The following is a 21414-nucleotide window of genomic DNA, read 5'->3' on the forward strand; positions in this document are numbered from 1 at the left end:
TTATACAGCTGTGGAGCAGCCTGGAACAAACTCCAGGGCAGCCTGGGAACAGAAACAAACTCTGTGAGTAATCATTTCTCGGCTGGTTCCCCCCAGGTCTAGTGGCTTTGCCAAGTCTCTACCAGACTCCTTGTTGCTTCCACAGCACAGATGATGATGGCCAATGAAGAGAGGGTGGAGTCAATCCTCCATCCACAGATGTCAACAGACTACACAGGAGTTTAGGAGTGACTCTGGGCGAAGAAGCACCTGAATGGTGTCTTGCAGAAGCAGGCAGGAAGGCTGGCTGGCTGCAGCCACGTACAAGTGCTCTGCAGAATATGTTATCTAATACGAGCCTTTGTTCCATGAAGGGCAAACACATACTCGGGGAAATGCCAAGAAAGACTCCAGATGTTTTACTTACCTTTTAAAAATTACGCAAATCCAGTCAAAGAGAATGGCAAAACAATAGAAACTTATTATTTTGGGTATGGATTTATTCCAAAATACAGTTTTGTTTTTCCAGAATTAGTAGGAAAGGTCCCTCTCAAGGAGAACAAAATTAAATTGGCAACTAACACAAAAATCATGGTTAAGCACCAGTGAGAATGCAAAGAGCAGCAGGTTTGTCTTTCATAGGGACATGCAATAAATAAAGAAAAATACAGAAGAAATAAGAGCTCTGATGAGATTCCTGGATAACGAAGTTAAATTCTGCACATTTATGTCTTCAGACAGAACCAAAAATAGTATATATAGGATTTGCAAAGCAAAAGCTATAGAAATTTACAGTATACAAAGAAATACAATAGAAAGTGTAGAGGCCAAAAAGCAATCTAAGGAAAAACAAGAGAAAACATCCCTCAAAACCTAACTGCCAAACAATTCTGGTTATTCATTCAGCTTCTACCTACTTGAGAGACTTTCTTATTTTAGTTAAATCCAGAAGTGAAAATTATTAATAAAGTGCAACATCAATATTAAACTTAAATGATTTTCACATTTTAAATTTTTACAGAACTGCATATTGCTTTCAAGTCCCTTTAACCATTTAATAACAAATGCCTGTGCTCCACAAATCAAGGGCAATCAGCCATCATTCCACAGACACATCATGTAGAAATATTTTAAAAACTTACTATACTGTATTGTTAATATATGTATATAAATACAGTGTATGAACACACAGGAAGACTGCAATTAGTGGATGGCATGAAAAATAATGTATCTCTACTTGCCCATGTAAAAGAAAACAGTGCTCAGCTCCCAAGTCCATTCCCAGCTCTTTAAAAGGAACCAGCACACTTCTGGTTTTCTAGCCCTGTCTTCACGTGATTTCTCTGAGCCACCCCTGCCCCCAAACCTGGTCCTACAACAGCACAAACATTCCCACCAGGCTCAAGAACAACAGCCCCGCAAAAGCTGTTGGTGTTCACAACTCTGAGCACACAGATGCCCATTTCTCCTCTGATACAGTCAAGATGGAAACTAGAAACTTACTTTACTATGGCACTTACCTTCAGAGGCTTCTAATAGCCACAGGGAAGGATTTGGGAATTGTGTCCACATCAATTTCCTGTGACTGGCACTATCAGCACAGAGAAGCTCTCTGTGGCTTTGAGAACAGCATGATTTGATGACTTCAGATTCGGAAGGAAAAAGCCACATTCTTCCCAAAGACCTGCACACAGAGTCTTCGGGTGCTTTCCTGCTCAGAGATTGTGGAAAGCCTAATGCAGCTAACTCCCAGCTCTTTGCTGAGCTTTACTTCCCCACTTCCTCATTAACCACATGCATGTAACACAAACATGGTAGATCCAAGAGGCACTGAAAAAGCTCCCACTTCCCAGCATCAAGAGTCATGTTTAGGTTGGTGAAGCTTAGGAAGTCTCTAAAGTAGTGGTTTCTATAAAGCTGGGAGAAAAAATTCTTTAAACTTGCCTCTTATGTTTTTCTCAGCTTCAATTTAGATCTCTGTGGGTGAACTGTTTGTCTAAATCGCTGTGGACAGAATGGATTTAGACCAAAATTATCATACACAACAGCTAAATCTCAGCCTATCTCAAAACACCTGTTGAAACATTAAGACTTGAGCATTTGCAGTTCAGCTGATACACAGAACACTGGAGCTGTGTGGAGACAGAAGCAGTTTCCTACTCAAAGCACACACATTTCAAAGCAAACACAAGTTGCCTGTCATGTGTGGTTCCAAAACTCTGCATGTCCATAAGGCATTCAAGTGTGCTGTCCAGGAGGACCAGCTCTTCAAGGTCACTTCCTCCTGCTGGCCACCAGCTAGCTGGGACCACCTCCAGGCCCCTGCAGTCCCCACAAATGTCACTTCTAACTCCTCCAACTCCAGCAGTGGCTGTGAGGGCTGCAGACCTCCCTGTGCCTAAGAGCAAGGGTGCTCAAGAGCCATCTAACCTTTCTGTAGCAGAGCACCACAGAGGACACAGACATCCAGCTTAACTACAAATCTCCTTTCAGAAGGGAAAAATCCAAGGAGCTTGATTTTCATACAAGTAAGGGCTTGATTGACTTGGATATTCCTGAACATCTGTGGCCAAAGCTGCACTCCAGATGTGGAAAGAACCACCATGGCTAGGGAAGAATGAAGTACCAGATCTCTGTGTGGCTGCAAGAACTGACCACCAGGTCCTAGGGAGCACCTTCAGCTCTCCAAAGCCACAACCACAACTCTGTGAAGTTATTAGATCTTTGACCAGTTTGTGAAATGCTGCATCATCTTCCTCTCATTCTTGCTGAATGGCAAGGTCCAACAGCAGCACAGAGGCAGGTAAAGCAGCCTGTGACAAGGACTAAGGCACGAAGTGAAATCCAATGATCAAAATTCAGATTAAACCATCCTGAAGTTCTTTCAAGTTAAAAGCCTGCCAAGATTCAGAGCTTGCAAGACACTGATTATAAACCCACCCACCCATCTAAACTTAGCCCTCTTACATGGGGTGCTCTGACCCATGCCCACTTTCACAGGCTGCAATCTCCACAGCCAGAGGAATAACAATAAAAGCTAAAAACTTTGTTGTTTTATGTGTGAAAAAATGCTCTGATTACCTTCTTTCATTTGATCCATGTCACAAAGCAATGAAGGGGAATTTCAGGTCACATTAACAGGAAATATTTACAGAATAGGTTTTTTCCTTCTTAGGAAAATTAGGGCTCACATTACAAGATTAATAAACTTCTATCAATCCCAAAAGAAACTTCAAAATTCCTTTTCTCTTACAAAATGGATTTCATATGACCAAATTTAGAAAACAGGCATGATTAAAAGCAGAATGCAATTTATTGTTCTTCACATTTTCTCCATATGCCTGGGAGTTTGAGACCGAACTAGTATTACTGAACACAGAGTGCTAACACTGCTTCTATAAATCCAGCTCAGGTACAATAGGTCATTTTTAAGATTTAATTCACTGACACAGATCACAATTCCTTAGATCCTTGATATCTAACTTAAACTATCCTTGTCACTGAGCTTCATTATATCAACCTTTATTGTTGGGTTGGTTGGTTTTTTTGATGATTTTAGGGGAAGTGACAATATTTCTCAGCTTCCTTTTTCTCATGGTTTTGGCTGCCTCCTCCATCTCACTCTGAAGTTCATCCACAGTTATGCTGCCAATCCTGATGCTTTCTGCCACAAACATTACAATGACACCAACTTCTGTCCACCAGTGGGCTTTACGGAAGAGGGGATTTCTGCTGAATTACACAGTGGCTCCCCAAAGCACCAGACTACCACACATTTTAAAACTTTTCAGTAATGTATTTTTCAGTAGCTCTCTGGCCGTTTTTTGTCCATATGGCTCCGTGAGCTCAGTGTGAGTCAACCACCAAGTATGCCAGTCACCCACCCCCCAGCACCCAGACCACCCAGAAAAAGGAACATAACACTACCAGGGCAGGATGCAGGACTTCTACCTCTAGTACTTCCAGATCAGTTCTCCATGTTGCCTGAAATGGCACAAAGTGCAGGGGGTTTGCTGAACCACAACTTCAGTTAAAAAGTTGTGCGAACACTGACTGGGGAGAAACCAGTATTTAAGAACAGTCTATGATCCAAAAAAAGCTTGGGAAGCACCAGTGTAAATAGGCATAATTACAATAAGGCATGTGTGCAGGCCTGTCTAGTCAACAGTTACTTCTACCAGCAGCACGAAAATCACCTGTCTACCAGACCAGAGCAGTGCTGCTTCCAAGTCTGCAGAAGACACATGTGTAGAAGTGGCTATTTGTATAAAGTAAGCATATTGTGGAGTAATTATTGGCACTGGGAAAATCTCGTCATTCGAAATGAGTGGGTGTTCTTTGTTTGTAAACAAATTGCATTGTGGTTCATCAGAGATGCTCCTTTAAGAACAAACTGCAGCAGATGTGGCTTGTGTTCCCAGTGACTGAAAGGCCCCACCTGAACAAGCTATGAAAGGGTCACAATCGCCTTTAACCCAGCACTTTACTGGACAGGAATGCTGTTGGCAGGGGCTGCAGCCAGGCCTGCAGAGCACAGAGGCTGGGGGCTGCTCATCAATTACACAACCTTCTCCGGGAGGTCCCCTCGCAGGGGCTGGCTTCAGAAAGAGGTGCAGCTGTTGCCACCTTGTACAAGGCTGGCCAAGTTCTGGGCTGCAGCCGTGCCCCACTCCCCACGTCACCATCAAGATGAATCCTCCAGTATTAGAAACTGTGGATTTGCATTACAAGACCTCCCAACAGGATTTTCCATCAGAAATAGTGACGGAAATAGACTACAGTGATGACAGAAATCCTTGCTACAAGTATCCAGGTAGTGGCAAACCCCATTTTCCTGCTGTGTGCACACACATGCACGGAGACTAAACAAACACCAGAAAGCAAACCGGAATTCTCTGCTTGCACCTCACATGAAAGGTTTCCCATTTGGAGCCCATTAACAGTGAAAGGTTCAGGACAGGAGATCAGGGGCAGAGTCACAATATTATTTGTTTTAAAAATGTCTGGGTTGACAAGATGGCAGGTTTTTAAACTGATGTTTATCTTTGTGTGAAGGTCAACATCCTCTCTGGATCTTGTTCTATTTTCTGTTTGTTAGCCATTAAGGGCTTGGGATTTTTTTGTTTTGTCGTTTTTTTTCTGTTTTTAAATCAAGGGTTATTTTTTAAATAATACAGCAATAAAAGAAAAACAAAAACAAAAGGAGGAAATAAGAAAAGTCGATTGAGCATGGTATAAACTCTACCACAAACATGGTACAAACATCACCACCTACTGTCCAAAGCAGGATGCTAAATCACTGGCACAGATTTAGACAAAGATTCAGGAAGGGACAGCAGTCTCAACTGCGACAGAAGGTAAGAGCATTTGGTGCAGAGCACCTTGTAACTCACAGCAGCCACTGGATTCATTACAGCCAGGGTTAACTTTCTTTTTCCCAGGCTATAGTTTTGCTTTAATGGCAGCCATCATACTCTGAAATTCAGCACCAAAGGTGTTTCCTATCACTATTCACGCTGTCAGCTCATATAAAAAGTTGAAAATAAATGAGTAGATCCACTTGCTGCAGCTTGCTGGATAATCATTTTGAATGGATTAAAAATTAAATTACAATTTTGTCTCAAATACCTTAAAAAAAGTGTAACTATTAAGTAACAGCCTCACCTTTGCTTAGGATCTTTCTTCAGCAAACCTGACAAGAGAGATTTTGCTTCAGGTGACAATGTGCGTGGAAATCTGATCTCCTCCATAAGGATGAGCTCAAAAAGCTTTTCATGGTCCTGATTGTAGAAAGGGAGCCGGCCACACATCATTTCATACATCACAACTCCTAAACCCCACCAGTCCACTGCACGGCCGTAGTCATTATCCTCCAGAACCTGCCGAATGTAAGGAAAAAGCTTTAGAAGATACTCCCAAACCAGGCATGACCCACAAAACTCAAGAAGCAAAATTTACCCCAGCTAGTCCATCTTTCACAACACAGCCAAATCTACCAGCACAGTACTTGCAGAAGAACCATGTGAAAAGAAGTGGCATCCATGCTCACCATCCTAGGTGAGCAGTGGGGGGAAAAGGAGGCAGCAGGTATGTTACAGCAGCCTCCTTGTCTTCCTTCTCCCACTCTCTGTTGCATTATGGTCACGATAAGCACAACCTTTGGAAGTCCAAAGGCCAAGAACTGTTCTCAGATTACAGTACCAGCTGTTAAACTCTCCCTTATTCATCACAAACTGTTCCAAAAGGGATCCAAGTTTTTAGAAAAACCACAACCCACCAAGAGGCCAGTACAGAGAGAAAAGACCATCAACCTGTTCCTTGAAAAGGAACATTTCCACCATCTTCTTATCAACCTGCACGCCAAAGGGGTGGCTCTGCACATCCTAAAAGGACCACCCACAAGTACTCAATGACTAATGTACATTAAACACTAAGAACCAGAACACCACTCCTAACATTTGACAGGCTGTAAGGCTGTAAAACGGCAGCCAAATTGTCTGGAAATGTTTCCCCTCCAACCCCTTGCCCCGCTCCAAAGGCACTCCTGCCTCTGCCTAGAGGGCTGCAAACACAGGAACAGTCAGTGGGGTGGATTTCTGCCAGGTCTCACAGCAGCCCAGCACAGTCCATTCTTCCCTTCCCCCAGCATTTCTACCTAGCAAAGCAGCGGCTGGTGCAGGGACTCGGGACCCCAGCAGCACTCTCCACCTCTCCCTTGCTCCAGAGAAGCCCTCCCACAGTGCATTTCTGAGCATCTGCACAGTGGGTTGCTGAAGGGAGCAGGAAGAGTTTTGTGGCTTGTGCAGTGGATAGTACAAGGACTTCTCTAGACTTCGTGTCTCCTATGCAGTTGTCTGTAGCTGACACCAACATCTCATGTTCCAGATCCTGTCCTCAAGTTTTAGTTGTCATCTTTACTCCTTGCACGGGTCTGCACTGAGCTGCTTACTCTTGCTAAGAGCACAAACCACAACTGCACAACCATCCTGTTTTCTTGCTGCATGGTGTCTGAGTGAGCTTTACATTCCTACGATTCAGAATACTTAACACTCAAAATTAAAAAGCTGAAAGAGCCAAAGTTGGTGCAAGTTAAACAAAAGAAAGATCTTAACCTCTTACGAATCTTGATATAAAGGTTTTCTGCACATAAAAAAGAAGCATCGAGGCACTTCATGTAACAACTGTTTGCACTCTGCCTCTCTTTACTCACTAATTATTCCCTTAATTATCTGAACAAGGGAGAGGGCCTGCAGTAAAAATCAAAAGGCTGCCAGGTATTAGATTACCCCACGTCGGTCTATTTACAGCATCCCCGGCCCTATGATTCACACCAAACGACAGCTGGCTGTACAGCTGCCCCCTCCATGTACACGGCCGGCACAGCTGCCGGCCCGACTGCATTCCAGGAGCGCCCCGTCCTTCCGAGGCATCCCGAGGCATCGCAGCCTTACAGAGATTGTGTGACAATGCAGTTCCCGCTCTGAGTCACCCCACTCAACGAGTGCTTCCTGTTCGCACTCCCCTACGCTTGGCTCACCTAAAATAAAACACTCACATGGCCTCCAATTTGTATTTTTACTTTTTAAACTGCTGCAAGACATGCAATAGGAGAGACTGAAAGAAAAAGCAAACCATGGAAGCCTTTGCTGTGCACGTAGTTAATGCTACAGGTGCTTTCAAAATGCAGTAAACACTTCAGATGTTACTTTTAAAAGTGTATTAATACTCTGTATTATAAGCTAAATCATTAACTTCAGTGATTTTCTTCCCCTCCATTAATTTTAAACAGAATACAAAATGCTTATTTCTTCGAAGTTCTTTAGGACAATGAGCATACCCTCACATTAGTGATTGCACAGAAAAGAGTAATGTTGTGAGTATCAAAAATACACCGTAAAAAAAAAAGATATTGCACTCATCCATTATTTATTGCAACACACTGGATAGCTGGGGAGCAGTAAAATAACAAGGTTATTTCACTTAAATAAGGGATCATCATTTTCTAACAAGCAGCTCTAGACTGTTGAGCAATGGAATTTGAAAGAGAAGGCAGAACAGCTGTAAACATCACAGCCAGTGATGCATCTGACACATCAAAGTTGACATGGTTCAGTCACTGTCATCCATGCATGAGATTCCAAAAAAAACCAACGATGCAACAACTGTACAGACACGCTGCTGTGCCCGACTCAAGTTACAAATGCAGACAGGAGCATCAACGCCCCTGCTTTTAAGGATCTATGACCTTAAACACATGGAATATTGCTCACACACAATTTCCAAATTTTCTGCATGCTATCAACCCGATGACAAAAGCCTGCAGAATTTAACACTCCAACTCACAGATGGGATTTGCAAGTAAGAGAGAGAACTGAGTTAATCAAAAGGATTTGTCCTTCAGGGTTTTTGGATGAGCCAACTCATCATAAATATTAAATATTAAAAGTAAAAAATAATAGCAAATAACAGAACAGAAAGAAAACATAACTGCACAGGGAATCCCCACATTCCAAGTTAGGGAAAACCAAAACAATAAATATTTTTATCCTCCACATAAAATCCTTGATGAGAAACTGAAGTTCAGCAATTGATTTAAGAGGGAAGCTAAAATAAAAGCCATGCTTATGAATAATAAACATTCCATCATGCTGCTAATTACTCTCTGCATCAGTAAATCTCAAATTGTGGTGCATGGACCCCAATTTGGATTCACTAAAGACTTCTGGTGATCCATGGAAAAGCTGGCAGTCATCATGAGACTGGCTCCACCTCTTTGCTGCAAGCTACTTCGACAGGTGCCCATGTTCTTCATTATTACAAAGGACTGGGGGCCCTTGAAAGCAGCTGGGAGTTAAAAAAAAACAAAAACCAAACAAAACCCAAGAGCATGCTGCCACCACTATGTAAGCAGGGAGCACAAAAGCGCTGATCAGCAAAGACATCAGCTCTCAGAAGAAATATTCCTCCTCCATGCTGGTTTTCCATACTTTGCATTTCTTCATAGTTCAGTTCAAGGCAGTTTTGCAATGCTCAAGTCTCCAACTCAGAGGAAAGCTGTGCCAACAATCTATAACCTGCCGGCACCCCAAGACTTGCTTCTGCCTGTGCTCCAAGCAGGATGGAAATGTAAACGCCACGGGAAGCACGGGAAGCAAAGCCCCACTGCAGGGGAAGCAGCCCTTCTGCAAGGCACACACCATATTAGCTCAGGCTCCGTGCCCTACAAACCCAGGAGTCTGCTTCCAGACAGATCAGAGCACGGGCACAGAAAGCAGCATCTGCCTGCGGAGCACCGAGCGTACGCGTATCCCCCACAACCTAACTTCACTTTTGATCTGCCCCTAACTCACTCCCAGCTGTAACACCACCCGTGTTGCACAACTCACAGTGTTTCCAGGAGCAAACCTGCAAATGCACGTTTGCATTTTGTGCTTGAAAAGAAAAAATAACACTTGCACAAAACAAAATTTCCCCAAAACATACCGTTTGGGGACTGAGATCCCCTGCCTGGATTTATTTCCTCTGAAATTGAAGCATTCAAATCAACACTGAGAAGTATCTTGTGCTTTTATAGTCATAAAACAGTCAGTACTTTCAATGCATGCCATGCTAAATACTGCAGAAAAAGCTTGGTCTGTCGTGTTTCTGAAAACATGTCACCTTTTACTGCCCTCAAATAGTAAAAGAATTGGACAGTACTTTTACTTTTTAAGTGAAGTCCTACTGATAGCTTTTAAACAGGACAACACACAGCAAGCTGCAAAACAGGTAATCAAGTAATCTATCATGTAATATTTGAAGTGATTAAAAAGGGGGTTTTTTTAATTATGTATCTGATACAAGAAACAAGCACTGTTCTTGTAAAACGTACATACTCCCTCAAGTGGAAGATACTACCCCGCCAAAAAATTATCACATATCATTATGCTAAAGATGTGTTCCAGATCATGATGAATAAAGGAGTCTCAGTATGTGTAATTATATAACAGCAGTTAGTGCATGAGCACATCATGGCACAGGAATTATTCTGTACTCCTACTGCTACCATGGAAGGCATGTAAGAAGGCAATTTAACATAACAGCCAACATAAACATACCTCTGGTGCAAGATACTCTGGAGTGCCACAGAAGGTCTTCATTGTTGCTCCATCCTTGATGCCTTCTTTACATAGTCCAAAGTCTGTTATTTTTATGTGTCCATCTTTATCCAGCATAAGATTTTCCAGCTGGGAAGAAAAGCCAAATTAAAAGACATGATTACCTGTAACACACACTGGTCCTGAGCATAATAATCAAAGACATTAATTTTGCAGATCAGTTTTCAACCTCATTCTCACTAAGACCCACAGTAGCTGCCAGAGCACAAATGTAAACATACGTTTGTAACATTTTCCTCAGCTCTTTAGGGAACATTAAGTAACTAATTTGTAGTCTTGGTGTAACTGACCACATATATATAGAAAGATTACAGAGCATAAACTCTGTATTTATGCTTCCACAATATTATCATAAATAGAACACCAGTTCTTTTGCAAGTATATTAAGTATTCCCCCTCACACAACTTCATCCCACCTTTTACTCTGATTTTATGAAGTCTGTGCCAGTAAGTAATAGCAAATAGAACAGAAATCATATACAAGGTTAAGGAACCACTTCCAGAGAGACCCTTTAAATGAGAATCACTGGATACATGTACTCAGCACAAGGTATTCATCCCACCTTGAGCCTCTAATTTTTGAGAAAGTCACCCAGGTATAAGGATGGTTTCCTCAGTGGATCAATAAAGTGCATTACAGAGGAAATCACGGTGATACGGGAGACAAAATCCCAGCAGAGATCCCAAAATTACTTTGACATAGTCTGAAAACATTACAGAACATGCTTCATCTTAGACTGCCCGTAAACAAACTACCAGTATCCCTTCATCCTGTCCTGAAAACTCCTCTCTGGAAGAAAGAAAATGCTATTGTTGCATTTTCCTCAAGAATTTCTCAAGTTTGTTTGCCCTGAGAGATCTTGTTTGGTCGGGGTTTTTTTCCTCTTCTGTCCTCACCAAACAAATGAGTAACTTGAAGCTTAGGCAATTTTCTAACTGCAAACAGGTACTTTGAAGATGACGTGACCACACTGCAAGGAAGTGCAACATCTACACAGTGTGAATTTGCATTTACCTGGTAAAACCAGGATTATGTTCCACCATGCAGTAGCACCAGCAAGGTTTCTCTCAGAACACAAGCAGGCAAGTGAAAATCAAACCCCTGTAGCCCAGTAACCCTTCATGTTCTCTGAAATGCTGCCAGAGTCACAATAAATGCCTTATGTAGCCTCTTGGACTATCAAAGGGTTTAGACATCCTGTAAAGTCCAGCCCAACAGCTGCAACAACAGTTTGGATGAAGTTCAGTCAGGAAAGAATTTCTTAATAGTTCAGGATCATTTGCTTTTTTTAACAACAAACAAAAAGCCAAACCCCAAAAGCCTGTAAAATGATTTTTCTACATACCTTCAAATCTCTATAAACCACATTCTTCTCTGAATGCAGGTAATCCAGCGCTGAAACAATCTCAGCCCCATAAAACCGAGCTCGGTCTTCAGAGAAGACACGCTCTCTTGACAGATGGAAAAACAACTACAAGAACAATAATTTGTTTACTTTAGATGTTTCTGAAATATGTCTTGCACTTCACAGGCCGTCCTGCCTGGAAGGTGCTACTACCTATGAGAAAACCCCTTCCCATCCTCACTCAGCTGTGTTCCCAAATGAGTTAAAAAGCATCATAAATTAAATGATTAGATAATTATGTCTCATATTCACAGATGCACACTGATAATAAATTCATGTACTACAGTCTTACAGGTTCAGAAAATTATAAAGCTATTTTTGACTGAACTACAATTACATATTAAAACCACAGCCTAATGCACGCTTTAGAGAAATGCTAATATTCCAACTTTTCCTTCTTGACTGTAATAGTAGCTTAGCAGTTTCTAGTTCTCCCTCCAAGTATACTCACATTATTAATTTAGAAGTGTTAAAACTTGTCTGGAGAGCAACTAGAAAGCAACCTTGCCTTCTTGAACTTCTAACTGTCAGATTACAATATATTCCTGTCATGTAAAATATGAACCTATGTCCAAAACCTCTATGTTGTAAAAATGGAGTTAAAAAAATTAAGACTCTTACTTAATGTTAGTTAAACCTGCAAACAGCTCTGTTTAACTGGGACAACTTGGATTAATTAGAATTGCAAAAATGGACCTTAGCTAAATAATGTCAAGCAGAATTAGAACAGGAAAATCCTAAAGTATTAAACAGTATTGTATTTCCCTTACCTCCCCTCCATTAGCATACTCCATAACAAAACACAAGCGATCATGTGTCTGAAAGGAATACTTTAAAGCCTGAAACAAATTTAAACCAAAACTTAGGAGACATAGTGACAGTTAGCATTTTTAATAGATTTTCAGAAGCAGACATGAAATTTTCTATTTTAGTGAACTTTCTGTCCTTAAATCTTATATAACACTTATACTTTTCTTGTTGCAGCTGAGGACTTAATTCATTAAATAAATTTAATAAAACATTAAACAAATCCCTTGCAGAACCTATTATCACCTAAAATGCTGCAAAACAAAGTCCTGCCCCATTAACAGGGACTCAAAATGTACCAACAGTGACTGTGAAGTTTCCTCCTCAGGCCACAGGTTCAACTCTCAGATAAGAGGCCAAAACCAAACCCTGGAGCACAAGGTTTCACCGCACTGGCTACAAGACCTCTTATATGAAACACATACGTATTTTCACACACCAGCCCCCTGGTCTCTGCCCTGCTGCCTGCAACTGCTCCTGCTGACAGCCTGCCAGGGGACTGGCCAACACTGTCAATACCAATTTGTGAGCAATTCACAAAAACAGACCGGATGGAGGCTGTGATGGAGAGTCACAAGGTGCCTGTGTGTAGTCCTGTCACATGTATTCCCATGACAAGAGTAACATCAACTTGTTTGCCATAGTACTAAGATTTTTCATCACAGAATATGCTGAGTTGGAAGGGACCCACAAGGATCATCAAAAGTTCAACTCCTGGCCTTGCACAGAACCACCCCAAGAATCCCACCATGGGCCTCAGAGCGTTGTCCAAATTCTTCTTGAACTATGTCAGGTTGGTGCTGTGACCACTTCCCTGGGGAGCCTATTCCAGGGCCCAACCACCCTCTGGGTAAGAACCTTTTCTTAGAATCCAAGCAAAACCCAGTCTTGTAGCTAACTTCTCAGGACAGCCCTAGTTCTGGATATTTGGGTTTATAAAAGCATTAAAAAGAAAATACTGCATATGATATTGTTGTCTTCATTACAAGGGGTGACACTATTAAACCAGTCATATATTTTCCAGAAAAATGAAGGACTAGGTTTTAGACATGTCAACATTATTGATTATACTCAATACAGGCAATATTTACTTCCAGAGGTCATGAATTAAAAGGTCTGAATTCCAGCTAAGCCCTTGTACCTGGCCAAAGGAAACAACCAGGATCCTACAAAATCTCTTGGAGGCTTTAGTAAGTTGTAAACAATTCAGAGACAACTTGTAATAAATATCAGAAACAAAATCTTGAGACGGAACCTGGATATCTGAACTCAGCCCAGAGAGACTGATGGCACTGGAGGTCTAAAATGAGAGTATGGTTTGATTTTACAATGCAAAAAGAAAGGAGCAGATAAAGCACAGTCCTGCTCTTCCCTTCCCCATTCCACATGCTCACACCACCATCCTTTGGCTGGCATTACCAGTGCTCTGATTCCACAGTGAGCTGTTTCTGGGAGCTTAAAAAAACAACAAAGACAAAATTAAAGGGTTTTCCCCGGCCACTGTATCTTCCTGAATTTGTCTGTCACAAGATCAGGGTCACCCTGATCTGTGCTACAAAGACAAGACCAAACATTTGAAGGACAAGGAAAGCAGATACTTCTCTCAGAGATAGCAAGTCATTAAATGGGTGAGCCCTAAAGTCAAACCACACCCTGAAACACTGTCTTCAAGAGGTGCTAAGGACCTGCTCTGCAAGAATCAGAAAACTTTAAAAAGTATTTTAATTTGTGCATCCCAAAAATGGAAGGGTACAAAAATACACAGCCACTCTGAAAACACAAATCTCAGCTGCATTAGGTAAGTAACAAAAAATAAGGAAAGCCTTGGTGGTTGTAATGTCAAGTTACACTGAGCAGAGGCAGAAATGCTTACTGTTAGGAACGGGTGCCGAGAGTTCTGTAAAACTCGGTTTTCTGTCAGCGTGTGCGCTACTTCATCCTGAAACACAAGGAGAAGGAAATCAGCAAAGTGATTCCCCAGATCAGGGGTCCATTTCAAACACTAACAGAGCAATTATTTACAAGTACTCTGAGAATCCTTCCCATGACTTTGCCCAAAGGGTGTATCAAGGGTGAACCCTGTCCCCAAGCTTCCGATCTACTCACCTTTGCTACAATAACTTCCTTCTTCAGAATTTTCATGGCATAATACCGTCCAGTTGCTTTTTCTTTAACTAAAATGACCTTTCCAAAAGTGCCTTTTCCCAGTAGTTTAAGGTATTCAAACTCATTCATGGTCTGTTAACGACACAGATAAAGAAGAACTGAATTACAAGATCTAACTATTCTCAGACCAGAATTTCTGTTCACGAGAGAATGCATTGCATACGTCACACGTGGTTTTTTTAATCCTTTTGTTTAGTAGAATTCAGGAGCAGAAATGATTCTTCCACAAAAATGAATGCCACTGCACTCCCAAAAATAATCAATCAAACTATTTACAGAAAACCGTAAGCTTTCAATTAAATGAATGCTCTTTTGCATGACTCAACAGTGCAAGTAACACTCAACATATTAATCCATAGCCATTCTGACCTCTTTGTCAGTGCAGACATTCATTAAAAAGCACACGCTGCTCTGATTCCAGGGAATAAACCCACACCTTTTTTCTGATGTTCCCCACCTCTCTAGGAGACCAGTTTTCTTGTGCTTCATTGAACATCACCGAAAACCAAAGACAAAATGACTGCCTGTAAGGCCTCTATCTACTCGCTCAACAGGACATTTGAAAGGGCTTTACAGTGGTTCATATACTCTGAGTCGGACACATGGGAGAAATACCAACCAGATACTCTCATGAGGGTCAAAACAACACACAAGTTTACTGGCAAACTTCAGAAAGTCAGGCAACTTTGGCTAAAAGTTTACTGCAACATCCAATCAACAATCAACATTCTCACAGCATTAACTTGGACCATTCAACTTAGCAAACTTTAAACTCATTCAATGGTGAGTTACTCAAAATATTCCAACAAGAGGGAATCAGAAGAAAAAGAAAGGAAGACAGAAAAGATATAGAAAAGCACACATACAGCTACCAGCTCCTGGGTTCCAGCCATGTTCAGATCCAAACTCCAAGAAGAGGTAGGGTCCAGACAAGATGATGGCCTCGTGTTCGGCCTTAAATACCCCTTGGCCTTCATGGGCCTTTTCCCCAGGTGGCACTTGTGGTCATTTGGCCACTCAGGAGCTGGGTTAGGGGAGAGTGGAGCACTGCCTCTGGTGTGCCAGTGACTGGCAGCTCTGCCAGGCTGGGTGGGTGTGGGACAGTTCACTGCCTCACCAGGGCAAGGTCTGACCTGCCCCTTCTCCCACACACATGCATCCCAAAATGTTGCAAAACATCAAATCCTTCCATTCCCTGACAACCACCCTGCGGCTCAAGATATTGACCAGGACCACAATAATGGTACCTTTTGTCTCATGGTCTAATCTAGTAGACAGAGCAGAAAGGAAAGGACAGGAAAGTACACTGGAACTCATATAACAGGCAATTGCTATTCCAACAACTAAAGCGTAAATCTAGTGAATTTCCTCCTGTGCAGTTCATCACTCCCCACCCCCTCAGTCTCTAGAACTGCAGGCGAGGTGTGATTCAAATCAGGATCCGGGGGAAGAGTTCATGAACCATTCTCTCAGCTGCAGTGCCTCAAGAGTCCAGCAATTTGGTCTGTGATTTCCTGTGCGTTCCTTGAGACAGCACTCCTCTTCTGCGAGGTTTGGCATTCTTGAACATTAGATAATTTTATACAATTATAATTGATACTTGTTGGACTGGTAAGTTGGGCTCCAAAATAGCTTGGCGAGTTCAATTTAGGATTCTCTATGTCTTATTGATAGTGCAATACATTGCCAAACTCTGCACGGATCAATAGTTAGGCTGCTTTGCCTTTTGGAGTCCATTCTCTTAGAGGTCCAGGTTTCAGCACAACCTAAACAAATATACATGTCCCAAATTGCCACCCATATCCCTCCCACCAAGCAGGTTTCGGGGGGGATTACTAGAACCTGTACCCATGGAAAGAGGCAGAGGTCAGTGGGCAGCATCAGAAACAACATTCAGTAAAATTCTACTACCAAATGGTCTGAATTGCCTCAGGAGTGGGGTCAAATATATAACAACACTCAGTCATTCCAACCTCCACAGCATATCATTTTAGTCAGGGTCCTCAGTTTGGACCAAACACTTTCCAACTTTACCAAACCCTTCAGCAGTTCTCAAACCCCAAACCTTTTTTCTCTTAATCACTTATGCCTTCTTTATCTGCAGCTGGAACTTCCCAGCTCCACTTCAGCTCCATTGTCAGCCCCCTTTCTCCCTCCTTCCAAGGCCACCAGCAGTTCAACATCCTCTCCTTCTGCACAATCATGCTTCACACATCGCTTACCATTACTAGGTACACTTCCCTCAGTACAGTAATTTTATACTTTGCACTGACAGGAAAAGGTATACAAATTGTTTCCATCATCACATGAAATCCTATGTGTGAGCTCCCAAAACTATTAGAGGGAGGAATCTTTTCCACTCACTCTGGTGACAAGAGAAAATATGAATATCTCAAAATATTGCAGCCAACAAACTTATATAAACATATATGAACATAAGTATCTTAAAACCTTGTAAGATAAAAACATGTAAACACTTGGTGCAGTGAAGGACAGAAACTCCTCTGTCTTGTCACCACTTCATCCTCTCATGGAACACTTCTAGGAGAATCTTGGTTCCACTCAGACCTAGTTCAAAAAGAGGAAGCATCCACTTGGCAAACTTTTGTGTTCTCTGCCATAGAAAGTTTCACTGAATAACTAACAGTCTGTGAAAATAAACTTAGAAGACATCAAAAATGCAACTATCACTAATGAAGCTTAAGTTATCTAGTACCTTAACAATATTGAGTTAGAGCAGCCAGCCATCCTTTTGAGACCTTTTCACTTTAGACAAAATGGTTTTCGTTGGATCTACGTATTCTGTTACATCCAATTTTGCAAATTTGAACTCCAGTCCTTAGAGAACCAGTAATGCAAATTTGTTCTATATGTGTGATGTTAGAGTGGGAAAAGGACACTGCTGTCTTTTCTTTCTTGCTCACTTACCCCTTTGAAACCATACTTGCCACTATAATCATTAGGTACAAGGTCCTGCTAGGGTGGTGGACTAATCCTGGAGCAAAGAGCTGTGCTGGCATACTGGGGACACTGTTCTGAAACTACAAAATGATAAACCATTTCATGTATTTCACTCTGGATTTCAGATTTCATTGCAGCTTTATCTGCAGCGGATTAACTGTTTACTATATTGCCCAATACAGTCCCTCTGTTTCTCTTTGTCCAGAGCCGACTTTATTCACATAATTTAGATGCCTCCAGCTGCAGATCTCACAGCTCCATGTTCACTTAAAAGTCCTTTCCACTTCTGATAAAGCAGCTCTTTATTCCACTTCCAGACATACATCCAGTCTTCTGGCTGGTCAGGATATACTTGAACATTCTGTGTTATTACCAAGACTAAAACAACAAACTTGCACAGTGACAAAAGTATTTTTTCCCTTTTCAATAGGTTATGAATTCTGCAGCAGTTCTGCCTCCGGCCTCTAGTGGCAGGCAAGGCTCAATACCCACTGCTGCCAGGAGGAGGCAGTGTAGGAGGAGTTTGCAAAGCTTCACTGCAAGTACAGGGAAACTGAACTTCCATTTATTTCCACTGAACTTTTCCAAGTATTTGAATTCACCACCCTCTCCCATCTCACTTTTTGGAGCTGTCGCAGAGAGTTTTTTGTCTTGGTCTCAATCCTTGAATTTTGCAATAAATAACAACAACATGGGAGAAGGCCGACAGGGCACCAGCTGCTTCCCGTGCATTGGTTGGAAGCCCACAGGCTCCCACACTCTCCCAGTAATTTTATCACATGTTGAAGTGGGAGAGGGATGAGATTTTCTCCCTCCAACAGGTTTAAACTTTTCACACAATAGGTTGCTTCCCTCCTCAGAAAGCTTTATTTCACTCCCCATTACTGAAATTTTCAAAACATTTTCAGTATTGTTTTCTTTAGGACAACTGCTACTTTTCCCTTGCAAATTAACCAAATCTGTTGCAGAGTGTGGTATCATCACAACTGGCTCTGCCTCTTGATAGCAGGGCTTGGGGTGGAGGGGCAGTAGGGGTTGGCTTTGCTGAGTCAAACCCCTCCTCCAAGGAGTGGAGGGAGGTGACATCAGTGACATCATGCTCAGAGAGTCCCACCTCTTAATTTTTTACCGATGGGCGGAGTTTATGGTTTGGGGAGGGGTTTGGCTTTGCTGCATCAAATTCCTCCCAAGAGCTGAGGGGGTTGAGATCATGTTCAGGGAGGCCCAACTCCTCCCCTAGGCTGGAAGACCCTGGTTCATCCTCCACACCTCCCTCCACGGTGTTAATTTGCAACTCTAAAGCCCTTTTGCTCCCCACAAAGTTGTTTAACAGGTTTCTCAGGTTTGCTGCTAGTTGCTTTTGGGCTGTTAATTCTCACTCTGCCCTGAGGCGAGCTATTGTTTCAGCCTCCAAGGCAATTTGCAACTTCATCAGCTCTTTCTCCAGACACATGCTTCTCTTTCTGGGCAGCCATTAAAGACTCCGATGTGGAACCCTTACCAGGGTTTTTTCCCCCCTACTTTTGACAAAATTTCAATATTCTCTGCAAGTACCTGCGGTTTTTGCCAGTTTTTCTCAGACCACATCTCTCTGTCTGGGTCTGATCAAGCTTTAAAAACTTCCAACAACTCTGCAAATGGAGAGTTAATTCAGGTTAGGCTTCTATATCCAGGATTCCATAACCTCTTTGCCAGAGAACATCAGAAAACTACCTTCTTATTATTCTCCTTACTCTGAGTTGGATGCACGGGAGAAATGCCAACCAGATACTATGAGGGTCAAAACAACACACAAGTTTACTGGCAAACTTCAGAAAGTCAGGCAACTTTGGCTAAAAGTTTACTGCAACATCCAATCAACAATCAACATTCTCACAGCATTAACTTGGACCATTCAACTTAGCAAACTTTAAACTCATTCGATGGTGAGTTACTCAAAATATTCCAACAAGAGGGAATCAGAAGAAAAAGAAAGGAAGACAGAAAAGATATAGAAAAGCACACATACAGCTACCAGCTCCTGGGTTCCAGCCATGTTCAGATCCAAACTCCAAGAAGAGGTAGGGTCCAGACAAGATGATGGCCTCGTGTTCGGCCTTAAATACCCCTTGGCCTTCATGGGCCTTTTCCCCAGGTGGCACTTGTGGTCATTTGGCCACTCAGGAGCTGGGTTAGGGGAGAGTGGAGCACTGCCTCTGGTGTGCCAGTGACTGGCAGCTCTGCCAGGCTGGGTGGGTGTGGGACAGTTCACTGCCTCACCAGGGCAAGGTCTGACCTGCCCCTTCCCCCACACACATGCATCCCAAAATGTTGCAAAACATCAAATCCTTCCATTCCCTGACACTGCCTCACAGATCAGCCATTGGCTCTCATTTGTCTCTCCGTGAGGAAAATCATTGGAGGAATCAGAATGTGCTGGAGGCTGAGCAGAGACTCTGTACCATCAGCTCAGTGACCATGACCAACATGGCAACAGGACTTACACAACCAAAGGCTGCTGCAGCCTCATCTGGAGAAAGATTTTAAGATGCCCCCTACAGCAAACTTTTCCATATTCTTCCCTAGAGCAGTCTGAGGAGATTCTCTGCTAAACTGCTCAACACAGTTGATGCCAGGACCCCAGTAATCATTTTGGTTATCCTCACTAACACATCCAGGAAGAGACAGTCACTGTTTCAGAAGAATGTATCCAGCTGATGAATGAGGTGGTTCTTGCATTTCTATGAAGCGCTGCAGCAAGAGCAGGATCTATTAAGCCAGAGACCCAGAAGCCTACTGGCAGCTCTAACTCAGAGTGGCATGAAAGTAGCTACCCACATCCCTCTGAAAGCACTGACACGACACAAGAAGGTAACACAAGCTTAGTGAAAACACTGGTGGATGGCTGGTTTTTCATAGAAAAACTTTATACGTTTTCCCAAACTGAAACAAACTTATCAAAGCAGGTGAGGATGATAATGGTGAGATGAGGACACAAGAAGTGCCTACCTAAAATCCACAGACAATGTATTTGCATGGGAAAAGGTTCCATCAATTCCCTCTTGCAGGAACAGGTGGGAACACTTTGGAAAACAGAAATACAAACAGAAGAACACAAGGGCGTAGAAAGAAATGAAGGGAAGTTGAAGACAGATGCCTAAAAAGGCTCAACAGGGCATATATATCCTCTGGCACATACTCATGTCATGGAAGGCCATTGCTGACTTGGCCCTGCGTGTTCAGACTATGTAGTGCCTAATGCAAAAAACCCCCTCAAGCTGTAGGAGCACTACGGACAGACACTGCAGTGGCTGGCTGGAGTTAGCCTAAACCCTTAATCCAGAGCAATTAAATCCACTGGACTCACCCTACATCCTGCAAATCCACCAGAATACCTTTGCACCAGCCTGCAAGGAGTTTACAGACTCACATGGTCCAGCAGGAGCTTTGGTTTCACTCTTTGTACCACAGGAAAACAGGCAAACCAAACCCAGACCCGAGCTGGCCTTGAAAGCCATCCAGTAAGGACATGTGAACTCAGAACTCCGGCAGACCCAGACAGCCTCTGCTCAGCTCAGACAATTGTTTTGTCCAGAAGCTGCATCTACAGCCAATCATATAATTGTCAGTGGAACAGACATGGCTGGATGGCTATTTCTAGTCTATATTTGAGAAGACTTAAAAAACAGTGATTCCTGCTATGCCCACTTACCACTTTGTGTTTTGGCTTTGTCATAGAAACTTCCATTTCTTCGGCACCTGAATTATCACTGGGAGAGCCAGATCTAAAATCCATCATCTCTTCCTCTTGTTTCTTGAGGCTGTCTGCTACTGTTTGGATAGCTTTTGTCCATTCTTCCCTGGCAAAATATAGGCAAAGACATTCATTACTTGTGGCTTTAGACTACCATCTGCCATGGCAAAGATCACCAAGCAATACAGAGTCACTAATGCTCTCT

The 21414-nt window shown here is 42.5% G+C and overlaps 1 protein-coding gene across 2 annotated transcripts in view; it reads right to left on the bottom strand.

Moving 5' to 3' along the window:
• AKT1 (AKT serine/threonine kinase 1) overlaps positions 1-21414 on the bottom strand; it is a 78391-nt gene that overhangs the window by 8317 nt on the left and 48660 nt on the right. For both annotated transcript variants that reach the window (XM_069018425.1, XM_069018426.1), the window contains exons 5-11: positions 21168-21315; positions 14456-14587; positions 14223-14288; positions 12313-12381; positions 11483-11608; positions 10077-10205; positions 5644-5858 (exon numbers count right to left, since the gene is read on the bottom strand). In XM_069018425.1, the coding sequence (XP_068874526.1) occupies positions 5644-5858; positions 10077-10205; positions 11483-11608; positions 12313-12381; positions 14223-14288; positions 14456-14587; positions 21168-21315 (885 nt within the window). The remainder of the gene's footprint in view (positions 1-5643; positions 5859-10076; positions 10206-11482; positions 11609-12312; positions 12382-14222; positions 14289-14455; positions 14588-21167; positions 21316-21414) is intronic.

This window comes from Aphelocoma coerulescens, chromosome 5, assembly GCF_041296385.1.
Source record: "Aphelocoma coerulescens isolate FSJ_1873_10779 chromosome 5, UR_Acoe_1.0, whole genome shotgun sequence".
In the NCBI taxonomy this organism is placed as follows: domain Eukaryota; kingdom Metazoa; phylum Chordata; class Aves; order Passeriformes; family Corvidae; genus Aphelocoma; species Aphelocoma coerulescens.